This window comes from Rhinatrema bivittatum, chromosome 4, assembly GCF_901001135.1.
Source record: "Rhinatrema bivittatum chromosome 4, aRhiBiv1.1, whole genome shotgun sequence".
In the NCBI taxonomy this organism is placed as follows: domain Eukaryota; kingdom Metazoa; phylum Chordata; class Amphibia; order Gymnophiona; family Rhinatrematidae; genus Rhinatrema; species Rhinatrema bivittatum.
Genome location: NC_042618.1, coordinates 66,415,749 through 66,427,947, shown reverse-complemented (window position 1 = coordinate 66,427,947; position 12,199 = coordinate 66,415,749). Strand labels below are relative to the sequence as shown.

General features: G+C 46.7%; 1 protein-coding gene across 7 annotated transcripts in view; it reads left to right on the top strand.

Moving 5' to 3' along the window:
• The window catches only part of KTN1 (kinectin 1), a 342,484-nt gene extending 331,026 nt beyond the window's left edge, over nt 1–11,458 (top strand). For all 7 annotated transcript variants that reach the window (XM_029598255.1, XM_029598256.1, XM_029598257.1 and 4 more), the window contains one exon: nt 10,776–11,458. In XM_029598255.1, coding sequence (XP_029454115.1) covers nt 10,776–10,780 — 5 coding nt within the window. In that variant the 3' untranslated portion in view covers nt 10,781–11,458. The remainder of the gene's footprint in view (nt 1–10,775) is intronic.
• The last annotated feature ends 741 nt before the right edge of the window (nt 11,459–12,199 follow it).

Below are 12,199 nucleotides of genomic sequence, written 5' to 3'. Positions count from 1 at the left end.
TCTGTCAGACCTCTCGTCATTTCCCACTATTACAAGCCGTCCAGCAGCTAATTGACCTGGAATGGGATGCCCCGGAGACTACATTCAAATGGGGGTGTGCTCTGGCAGCCATGTACCCTCTGGACCCAGCTGTCAAAGATCTCCTGGCATGTTCGAAAGTGGATGCCATGGTCTGCGATGTTTCGAAGTGCACTACTATCCCAGTGGAGGGAGAAGCAGCACTCAAGGAAGCTCAAGACAGACAACTGGAATCCATCCTCAAACAGCCTTTTGACGTCTCCGCTATGTCTCTACAGATTGCGGCCTGCTGTGCCGTGGTGACACGTGCCTGCTTATCACAGACCAGGAACAACACTCCTGGGGAAGCCCTGGAACCAGCTGTATCATTCCTTATGGATGCTGCTACTGATCTGGTGCGCACAGCAGCCAGAAGAGTGTCATCAGCCGTGGCAGCCAGAAGACAACTCTGGCTCCGAAGCTGGTCGGCCGATGCATCTTCCAAAGCAAGACTCACAAGGATGCCCTTCAAGGGAACCCTCCTGTTGGGAAGCGAACTAGAGAAACTAGCCAACAAATGGGGTGAATCCTCACTGCCGCGTCTACTGGAGGACAGGAATAAGAGAAACCAGCTACCCTTCCCCCGAACTTTCAGGGGCAGAGGATCACAGCGCTTCAACCCATACAGAAGCACATAAGTGGCTCGCCCTGCAGGCAGGAGCCAGTCCTTTCGGAACAAGCACAACAAAAGGGGAGCCAGCTCAGGCCCAGGCCCTAGCCGCACCCCACAATGAAAATCAGCCGACCCGTCCAAAGGAAGAAGCCATAGGGGGCAGACTTGCCCTATTCAACCAAAGATGGGTCAAGATAACTTTGGACAAGTGGGTTCTAGTCATCATTCGAGAGGGATATTACCTGGATTTCCATCATCTCCCTCCGGACAAGTTTGTGGAATCCCCCTGCCACGACCCTTCCAAGAGGATGGCAGTGGAAGCTACACTGACCAGATTGCTAGCCTTAGAGGCTATAACACCGGTGCCCGCAAAACAAATAAATACTGGACATTATTCCATCTATTTTATCATTCCCAAGAAAGAAGGAACGTTCAGGCCCATCCTGGATCTCAAGTCGGTCAACCGCCACCTGAAGATGCCTCACTTCTGCATGGAAACCCTACGCTCATCCCTGGATCTGTTGGAAGCCTACCTACACATTCCGATCCATCAAGAGCATCAGTGTTTTCTACGTTTCATGATCCTGGATCGTCACTACCAGTTCCGGGCACTACCATTCAGGTTAGCCACAGTACCCTGGACGTTCACCAAGATCATGATGGTAGTGGCAGCATGTAAAGCAACACTGAGGAAGGAAGGAATCCTCGTTCACCCTTATCTAGGAGATTGGCTGATCAGGGCGAAATCCCCAGAGGAAAGCCACCAGGCGACCAACAGAGTTGAAACTCTACTGGAGAACCTCGGGTAGGTGGTCAACACAAACAAGAGCTGTCTGCAGCCCTCCCAATATCTAGAATACTTGGGAGTCTGGTTCGACACCAAACAAGAGAAGGTCATCCTGACACCGACAAGGAAATCAAAACTGATGACCCAGTTGCGAACCCTGTTGAGCGAGATTCGCCCCACGGCATGGGACTACCTCCTAGTCCTCGGCCTCATGGTATACACACTGGAAGTAGTGCCATGGGCAAGAGCTCACATGAGACCTCTACAGCGCTCACTACTATCACGATGGAATCCACTGTCCCAGAACTACATCGTATGTCTTCAGCTCCTGGACAAAGTTCGGACCCAACTACGATGGTGGCTACAAGAAGGCCATCTGAGCCAGGGAGTGAGACTATCTTCACCAACCTGGATCCTGCTCACCACGGACGCCAGCCTACAAGGATGAGGAGCACACTGCCAAGAGCTAACCGCCCAGGGGCAATGGAACAAAGAAGAGTCGGGATGGAACATCAATTGCCTAGAAGCCTGGGCAGTCAGACTAGCCTGCCTACGGTTCGGTCACAGACTCCGAGACAAATCAGTCAGAGTAATGTTGGACAACGCCTCAACAGTGGCCTTCATCAACCGTCAGGGAGGAACCAGAAGCCAACAGGTGTTTCTGGAAATAGACCCCTTAATGTCATGGGCGGAAGCGAACCTTCAAGAGATCTCTGCCGTCCACATCGTGGGGAAAGACAACGTCGCTGCGGATTACCTCAGCAGAGAAAGTCTAGACCCAGGAGAATGGAGGCTGTCGACCACAGCATTCCAATTGATAGAAAGAGTTGGGGAACACCAACCATGGACCTCCTGGCAAACCAGTCCAATGCCCAAGTGCCCAGCTTCTTCAGCCGCAGGACTACTTCTTCCCTGGGACTGTACCAGGGAATCGATACCCTGGTACAGTCCCAGGGAATAGATACCCTGGTACAGACCTGGCCACAGGAAACTCTATTATACGCCTTCCCACCATGGCCCCTATTGGGCGCAATCATCCACAAGATAGAACACTACAGGGGACCAGTACTTCTAGTGGCCCTGGACTGGCCAAGAAGACCATGGTACGCAGACATGCGAAGGCTGCTGACAGGGAGCCCCCTCCTGCTACCTCCACACAGAGACCTGCTCCAACAAGGACCGATCCTCCACGAGGATCCAGCTCTATTCTCTTACGGTCTGGCCATTGAGAGGACTCGCCTGAGGAAGAGTGGATACTCGGGGGCAGTAATTGACACCCTGCTCTCCACATCCCTAACATACATAAGGATTTAGAGAGTATTCTAAGCCTGGTGTGAGGACTGCGACATCTTTCCACGCTCAGTCAAAATTCCTGCGATTTTGGAATTCCTGCAGAATGGACTACAGAAGGGATTGTCTATCAACTCCATCAAGGTACAGGTGGCCGCATTGTCATGCTACGGAACCAAGAGTGAGAGTGGCAGCATAGCCTCTCACCTGGATGTCTCCCATTTTCTGAAAGGAGTCAAGCAGATCCGACCACCCCTAAAGTGGCTAGTGCCTCTTTGGAACCTCAACCTGGTCCTAGACTTCTTAGCAGGAGCCTCCTTCAGACCTCTTCATGGCCTGTCTCTCCGACTGTTAACATTGAAAACAGCCTTCCTGGTGGCAGTTGTTCGGCCCGTCGTATTTCCAAGCTACAAGCACTGTCCTGCCAGAAGCCATTCCTCAGACTCACCCCGGGAACCATCCAATTACGTACAGTCCCGTCCTTCCTCCGCAAAGTGGTTTCTCACTTCCATCTCAACCAAACCATCTCGTTACCATCACCAGATCAGCATAAGAATTTGGCAGTCTCGCAGTCTACACTACCTCAATGTCGGCAGACTCCTAGTCCGATACCTGGAAAGGTCGGAATCCATACGAAAGATGGACTATCTATTCGGCCTTCACAGCAGGAAGAAGCAAGGGGAAGTGGCCTTGCAAGCAACCATAGCCCGCTGGATCAAAGAAGTCATCAAGGCGGCCTACGTAGAAGCAGGCAAGCTGCCGCCTTTACAAGTCAAGGCCCATTCCACTAGAACCTAGGCAGTGTCCTGGGCAGAAACAAAGATTCTGTCACCCGCCGAGATCTGTCGGGTGGCGACATGGTCCTCCATCCACACCTTCTCCAGGTTTTACCGCCTGGATGTTCAGGCTTGAGAGGACACAGCATTTGCAAGGGCAGTACTAAGTGGGCCACGGGCAGCCTTCCACCCGGTTCGGGAGTAGCTTTTATACATCCCATTGGTCCTGAGTCCATCTGCTACATGCTAAGAAATGGAGAAATTACTTACCTGATAATTTTGTTTTCCTTAGTGTAGACAGATGGACTCGGCATCCCACTCACGGCTGCCGTTATTCATGAAATTCTCGAGTGACATTCCCGAGAGCGAGCGATTCATGGGTAAGCCATGCTTCCCACCAACTAGGACACCCATCCTACTGGGTATCGACGTTTCTCGGTTGAGGGCACTGGCGGTCTCTAGCTATAACCAATTCAACAAGTTCATATTAATCAAGTTAACCAAGTTATAAAGTTAATCAAGTTATTCAAATTATTCAGTCATACATATATCCACAATTGCTTTTCGAGGAGAATACTGAAGAGCTGCACTTCCTGCAGGGGTATATGTACTAGGGCTGATGTCAGATTGAAATCTGATCCGTCTCCAACTGCTATCAGGAGTACACTATACCCATTGGTCCTGAGTCCATCTGTCTACACTAAGGAAAACGAAATTATCAGGTAAGTAATTTCTCCATTTTTAATTCACACATACCAGTGCTAATATGTGAAAGGGAGAAGCTCCAGTCCTTTGTTTTTGGAAGGTCTGCTTAGGCAAACATGTTTAAAGGTGGGTTATTTATGGCTTTCATAGATGTATAGGGCTCAGAGAGAAGCGCTCTATTCTCCTTCCACCACCACCCCTCCCCCCCCCCCCCCCCCCCCCAGCATTTGCTGGAAATAAAATCTTAATAAAATTTCCTATTTTATTTTTATATTTTCTTCTAGAAACATTCATTTTTGTTCATCTCGTAAAAATGTTGAGCCACTCCTGTTGCAACCCCTCCTGCAGCCTCCCCAAATCTGCCAGTGTTAAAATTACAAATGGTGCTGGCAGACTGAGGCTGGTGCCATTATCAGTTCCTTCTGTTCATGAAAATGGCATTGGCCTCATTCTGTGGGCAAGGCAAGAGTGACTGGGGATCGCTCTTACCCTTTGAGGAAAGACTTTGTGTAAGCAGATCTGAGGAGGCTGCGAGGACTGAGGGAGGGCTGGGGAGGAGTTGTGTGTTTACAGAGGGGTTGATGTGACTTTTTTCTTTTTCTTTTTCTTTTCATGTCAAATGAAACAGAAGGAAATGAAATTTAAAAAAAAAAAAAAAAAAAGCAAAATGAAACAAGTATACATACCCCTTTTTGCCATGCAGGTTTCTGTAACCTAAAAAAAACAGCAGTCATTTGGGAAATTCTAAAATACATGAACTTTCCCATTAACCATATTCTTCTGTTTTTAATCCTTTAAAAAGTGGGTAAGAAAATCATCTGTCCTGAAATAAGGAAAGAGATTTGATACCAGGATTATACTGGATTCAGATACGGTTGTTTTCCATTTTCTGATATCTGTATGCTTAAGACTTGAGTCCTACAAAAATGTTTCCTTTTAGGAAACATTTTTGTAAGACTCAAGATTTGCTGTAAGGGATAATGGATATGTTAAATAAGAAAGCTTCATAGCTTCAGGCCCTGTGCAATTTGGTAGTGTGTTTAAACTTCAGAATTGAAGAATACAAGGTAAGGGCTTGATTTTAAAAAGCATTTACTCACGTGAAATTCTGTTTTACTTGAGTAAATGCACTTCCTCTGAGAACAAGCAGGATAATAGTCCTCACAGATGGGTGACATCAGATGGACCCCGATGCAGAAAACTTATTTCAGTTTCTAGAACTTTGAGTAGGCACACTGAGCATGTTAGCATACCCTATACCTAGCATCCACATGGGGTACCTTACCAGTCTCTTTCCGTAGAGCTGTAAGCCTTGGGGTGTGAGTGAGCTCACTTCGGCTGTTTTTTGGCCTTATGGAAAACTCTTCCTTTGTGTGCTTTGTGGTTTTTTTCCCATGTTATTCCATCACTGGGTCCATCTCTGTGTCTTACCATAGTGCTCCTAGTCAGGGTTTTCAGCGATTCTGGTAAGTTTCCTTTCATGGTCGATTCCCCATGGCGGCGGTGCATTGGTGCCCACCATCGATGCTCTGCTGCCATCGTCTGTTTGTGCCCCTTTTCTTTTGGCCGACATGGCCACATCCTGTTTTTGGAGATGACTCTGATGCCTGAGGACCATGACCATCACTGATTCGCATAAGATGTGTGTCCTCTGCCTGGGGGCATTGTATGACATCCGGAGCCAGATGACCCTGAAGGGATGTCTGATTTGACTCGATAAGATGGAGCAGCTCTTTGGGTCGAAGAAGTGCGAACCATCAGCATCGAAGGACCATGGAGCTGAACCAATGGACACTGAGCTCTCGACATTGGCGGGACTGTCATTTCTGTCAATGCCATCGATGGATAGGGGCACTAGAGACTTATCACTGTCTCTCTCTTCCAGGCTGAGAACGTTTGGTTCCTAGTCATCGGCCTCTGCACCGGGAAGCCGAAGAAACATTGGCACCGGTCCCTGTCAATACAGTGTTGGGCACTGGGATGCAATGGCTCATGCTGCGATGCCCCCGAAGCGACCCTGTGGCAAGAAGTGCCAGTCCTTCATCAATACCAGGGGTCTGCAACGGTCTGCACCGGTCCTTATGCTAGTCACTGATCCACCTGGAGGTTCAGAAGAGGATCTGGCCACTCCTTCCTCCCAGTCAATGTTGGCATCAGCAATGTTTGAGGAGGAGCTGGAGCACTGAGTCCAGCTAGTGGTAGACTGGGCACTGCAGGGCTTCAGTCCTGTGGCACTGATGGCACAATACCCGGTGCTGCCCATCCTCATACTGCTTCTGCAGAAGCTCAACGTGCTCATTGGTTTATCGACCCAGCAGGTGTCTGTTCCTAGGACAGCATCTATGTCTGGCAGGGCATCGAAACCTCATTCTACTGATACAGTGGTCGTTCCTGGTTCCTCCGAGGAAGCTCCACCAAGGTCGGCAGAGATGCCAAGGCCTGCTGCTCTCATATCCTGTTTTATTGGTGCCTTCACCTCTGGATGAAGGCTGAGCACCTAAGGACCCATCCTCTGTTGCTTATAGTGAGGAAGAAGAACCTTATGACTCCTAGGGGATGATGCTTCAGAATCCTCAGAGGGTCTTCTATCAGACCCTTCTCCAGACGAGTGGAGGACGTCTACGCCTGAGGACTTGACCTTCGCAGGGTTTGTGAGGGTGATGGTGGAAGCCATCCCATTTCGGTTAAAGGAGGATGATGCCAGGCACAAAATGCTTGAGATTCTCCAGTTTGTGGAGCTTCCTAAGGAGATCATGGCAGTCCCGGTGCACGAGACCCTTAAGGAGCTGCTGCTGAGGGCATGGGAACACCCCCTCCTATTAATTATAAGGCAGACTGAGTCTACCTAGTCCGGAAGGCCACTGGATTTGATAGGCATCAGCTGCCCCACCAGTTGGTAGTAGTCTAATCTGCATTTTAAGAGGGCCAAGCGCTCTCTGGCTCATTCCGTTGTGCCCCTGGGGAAGGACCATAAGAGTGGATGCTCTTGGGGGAAGGTATTTCAAGGCGCCATGCTCTTGCCCACATTGCTGCCAGCAGCTCTACATAAGCCAGTACTCATGGGAAATCTGGAAGCAGGTGCAAGAGGTGGCCAAGCAGCTGTGTCAACAGCAGCAGGACACCCTCAAGTCGCTGATGCGTAAGGGCCTGGAATGCAGAAAACACGAGATCTGAGCCACTATGATGTTTTTGACACTTCATAAGAGAGTCTCTGCAGCAGGAATCAGCACCTGCAGAATGGCATGGCTGCAGGCCTCTGATCTCTGACCCAGAAGTACAGGAATGACTAGCTGACATGCTGTGTACTGGGGAGAATCTATTCAGTGACAGGGTGAGGGACGCTGTGCCCCAACTTTGGGACCACCATGAAATCCTCCAACAACTCTCCGCCAGCACTACGGACCAGTCATCATTTCAGTTGGGCTTCCTAGAAGCCCTTCTAGACACGGCTCAGACCAAGGCCTTCCTGCCTTGCCAGAGGACCATCATATTGACTACTGTCGAAGCAGAGATTCAACAGAGCCAGCAGGTGTCAGCTTGGCAGTGTTGAGGCTGAGCCATATGGCCGCAACCATCCATGTCACTCCCTTGGCACATTTACACATGCATAGAGCCCAATGGACCCTGAGGTTGCAATAGCGCCAAACCATTCAGAGCCTCCAGGATTGCATCTGAATCATCCTGTTTCTCTGGGAGTTGTCACGGTGGCATGTACTTTCAGATCTGGAACAGGGGATGTCTTTTTGAAGTCTCCCCACCCAAATTTTCCTAATCGCGGATGTGTCCATCCTAGGTGGGGAACTCGTGTAGATGGGCTCAGCACCCAGGTTCTCTGATCTGCTCAGAAATGCTCTTGTCAAATCAACTTCCTGGAGCTTTGGGCAATCAGGACTTTCAGAGATCAGCTTTCCAACAAGCAGGGAGGCATGGGATTGTACCTCCTGTGTCAAGAAACTGTCCAGATCTGATCATGGGTCCTGTCCCACAGAATGATGTTCAGGGCCAAGTACCTGGCCAGGATGGAGAATGTGGTGGCAGACAGGCTAAGTTGAGCCTTCAGACTTCATGAGTGGTCCCTGGACCAGGGAGTAGCAAATTGGATTTTCCCTCTCTGGGAGAGCCTAGACATAAATCTGTTCGTGTGTCCTTGCAATAGGGAGGTCCCTCTGTTCTACTCCCTATACAGGTCAGATCGCAAACCAGCCTTGGATGCCCTTGCCTGTCATTGGGGCAAGGGTTTTCTGTACGCGTATTCTCCAAGTCCCTTAGTGGCGAAGACTTTCTCAAATCTTCGTGAGGGCAACTTTGAGCCTCAATGCCCCTCATTGGCCAAAACAGGTATGGTTTCTACTCCTAAGGGAGATGTCCATCCGGAGACTGTTCAATTGAAGTCTCCCTTAAGGTCTCCCGCTATATCTTGAGATTTCAACGTGCTGTTAGCTCAGCTTATGAAAGCTCCTTTTGAGCCGCGTACCTGTGACCTGGAAGGTCATATTTTTGGTGGCGGTCTTCTCAATTCACAGGTCAGCAAGCTCCAGGCCTTAGTGACTTTATCCACCTTACACTAAGTTTTATCATGACAGTGTTGCTTGCGCATGCACCCTAAGTTCCTGCCTAAGGTGGTGTCTGACTTCATTCTTAACCAGTGAGTGAGCGCTGCACAGTTTGGACTGCAAGCGAGCCTTAGCCTTCTGTCTGGAGCAGATAGAAGCCCGAAGACTGTCCATCCATCTTTGTTTCTTTTGATAGGAATAGGCTGGGCGTTGCTGTTGCCAAACACACTATCCAATGGTTGGATGTCTGTTGGTCCCCTTTTGTGTTGGGGAGCAGCCTGGAGCTGGGGATTCACCCATGTGTGAGGACTACCATCTTGCTTGTCCTCTGAAAAAGCAGAGTTGCTTACCTGTAACAGGTGTTCTCCAAGGACAGCAGGATGTATGTTCTCATGAAATCCACCCACCACGCCACAGAGTTGGGTTTTCTCTTAATGTTTGTTTTAATTAAAACTCAGTGTTACAAAACTTGAGTGGGACCCTGCATGGATGCATGGTATAGGACATGCTGTGCATGCTCAGTGTGCCCAGTCAAAATTCTAGAAACTTCGACATATGTTTTCCGCATTGGGGCTGCATCTGATTTTTGTTACCCATGTGTGAGGACTAACATCCTATTGTCCTCTGAGAACACCTGTTACAGGTAAGCAACTCTGCTTTACGCAAGTAAGTGGGCTTTTGAAAATTGCTACAATAAATGCCATTGAATTGTCCATAAGATTTGCTCATGTAAGTGAACTTTACACTTATAAATAGCTTTTGAAAATGTCTAAGATTGTTACATTTACAATGTGTAAATCCTTTTGAAAATTCACCTGTATGTGAGTAAAGTGCAGTGCCAAACATTACGGCCTGGATTTGAACCACCTGTGAGGTAGATTTGCAACTGAACAATGGGTTGGATAATTTGACTTTTATAGCAATAAATCACTGTCTTGTTGACTTTTGATTTTTTTTTTTTTTCAGTTTAACAGTAGTTAGGCAGTTGTCATAATCCATTAATTTAGGAGAGAATTGCATTTAAAGTTTGAGAAATCAGGAAATTCCAAACATTGAGGGGAAAGACAGCAGATGAGCAGCCAGGAGAGTTGTCTTGAATCAGTGACCAATCATTTCCTCCTTTGACTGAAACAAATTGTTACAAGCGTCCACCACCAATTTGACAGTCAGGGGAATGCTTTAATATGACCTTTTCTCCTTCCTGAACTGCTTGCTAATTGCAACCCACTGCAGACCATTAACAAATTGAAAACTCTTTAGTTAAGCTTTTAAATCAAGATGTTGAACTTTGGTTCCTAAGAGCCACAAGATGATCTGGTTTGCAGGATTAACCAAATATGTAAATTAAGCTTCAGCTAGAGCCAATGTGTATTCAAAATAGTCGACAGAGAAAGCAAGCTTGCTTGCCTGTAAAAAGTGAACTCTGTAGCAGAATGAATTAGCCATACTTTATACCCACCCGCTAAAGTTTAAACTCTGGAAGAGACTGAGGGGCTCACAAGGCAGCGTATATGGACAAAAACTCCCACACGTGCTCAGTAGTGTCTTTAACAAACTCTGAGGTGTGGCTTTGTTTGTGCTGTCAGATGGCATCACTTGTATCCTGGCTAATCTTGCTGTATATGGAGAATTCTGTTTACAGATAAGCAAACTTGCTTTTGCCTCACTCCTGTTTTGCTAACATTAATGGTGTTTTATCGTATTCCTCCATGATCAAAGAATGTGTGAGATTGATCTTACATTTTTGCAAAACTAAACAAAATTGTATGCATCTGAGTCAAGATACTAGCCTTGGTAATGTGTGTGTGCAGCCAGATAAGTCACCATTGTGGCGTTGCTGCTCATGGGCAGTGAGCACAGCAAAGTAACTTACGTTCTCACAGGTGAGCTGAACCACATAAGGCAATTATTTAAGTAGAGCTGGAATATTTGTTTTGTGCTTTAACCCATTAAGTAATCACCATATCAATTTTTGCTTTTTATTTCTATTGCAGGATGAAGTCACCAAGGATTGTTAATTTGAGGGTAGCAGAAGGCACTGTATTATATTTTGCCAAATTAAAGCCTTATTTATGTTTTCACCCTTTCTACTTTGTCAGACACACTGAGCAGAGCTTTGTCTTTTCTAATCCTTATTAGACTACTGATTTTAAAAGGTAAAACAAAACAAAATCCATGTTCCAGACCAGGAGTAGACAACTCCTGTCCTGGAGAGCCACACATAGGTCTGGTTTTTAGGACATCTACAATGAATGTGCATGAGATGTATTTGCATACAGTTGAAGCAGTGCATGGAAATATACCTCATAGCCATTGTGGGTATCTTGTTTGTGGCACTCTAGGACTGGAGCTGCCTAACCCTGCTGTGGATGGCCTCAGAGTTTAGTTTTCTAAAGAAAATCTGTTTGGGTAATTAAGATCTATATGTTCTTGGAGATACAGTAAAAGTGTAATATTATCTTATTTTGCTCAACATTTATTCAGAGGAATGAGAAATCTGGTGAAGAGAATAATGTAAGAAATGTAATCTTTAATACTGATGTACACTGTTTTACTGAAATACATTTTGGGAGTAGCTGCCTCTGACTTCAGCCTCAAGTAAACACTCCTTTTTCTGTTGCTAATTTAATCAGTTTTTGTAATGGTGTCAGCAAATAAAGGGATGCTTATTATTCACTATTTGTCTGGTGGTTAATTTCTAATCCCAGTAATCATTTATTTCTTAAATAATTATCTTAAATAATTATTTCATACATGAAGAAGCCTTCCTAGAGAGCAAGTCTGTACAGAACAATAAGGCATTTATTTAGTCTAATAGCTTTCATTTAAGCCAAGCTAAACTGTTACAACTTTCAGTATTACTGGATTGTAAACTATTGTATGTACAACTGGACATAAATGTAAATATTGTGTTACAATACAAAATAAGTCAACTTCTGAACTGTAGAGGGGCGATGCTAAGTTCATGGACCCAAAAAAGAACAATTGGGCGAGTGATTTATATGCATCTTATATCTCTCTCACTCTCTCTCTCACACATCAGCTCTGACAATAACCTAGGCTGAAATAGTGAGTCTGGACATGAGGGTACACGTTTATCTAGGTAATATGGGCAAGGTTAACAAATGACATAAAGGTCTGTAGTAAGCCATTGCTCACTTAAGCATGCTAATTTGTGACATGCTATGAAACATCTTTAGAGCTCAGTTTGCTGCTTCAAGGAGGGGACACGCTGGCTGCTTGATCAAAGAAGAAAAACGTGGCTGGGCTGTCCAGGCTGCGGAGGGAGGGGCCTGCTTGGTCATCATAATATCTTTTATAAGCATGCTGTAGCTTAGCTATTGTCTGTGTGTGCTGGAGAGTCAAGATAATTCCTCTGCAGTGGACCTGGGAGAAGAGCCAATTCTGATTTGGTGAG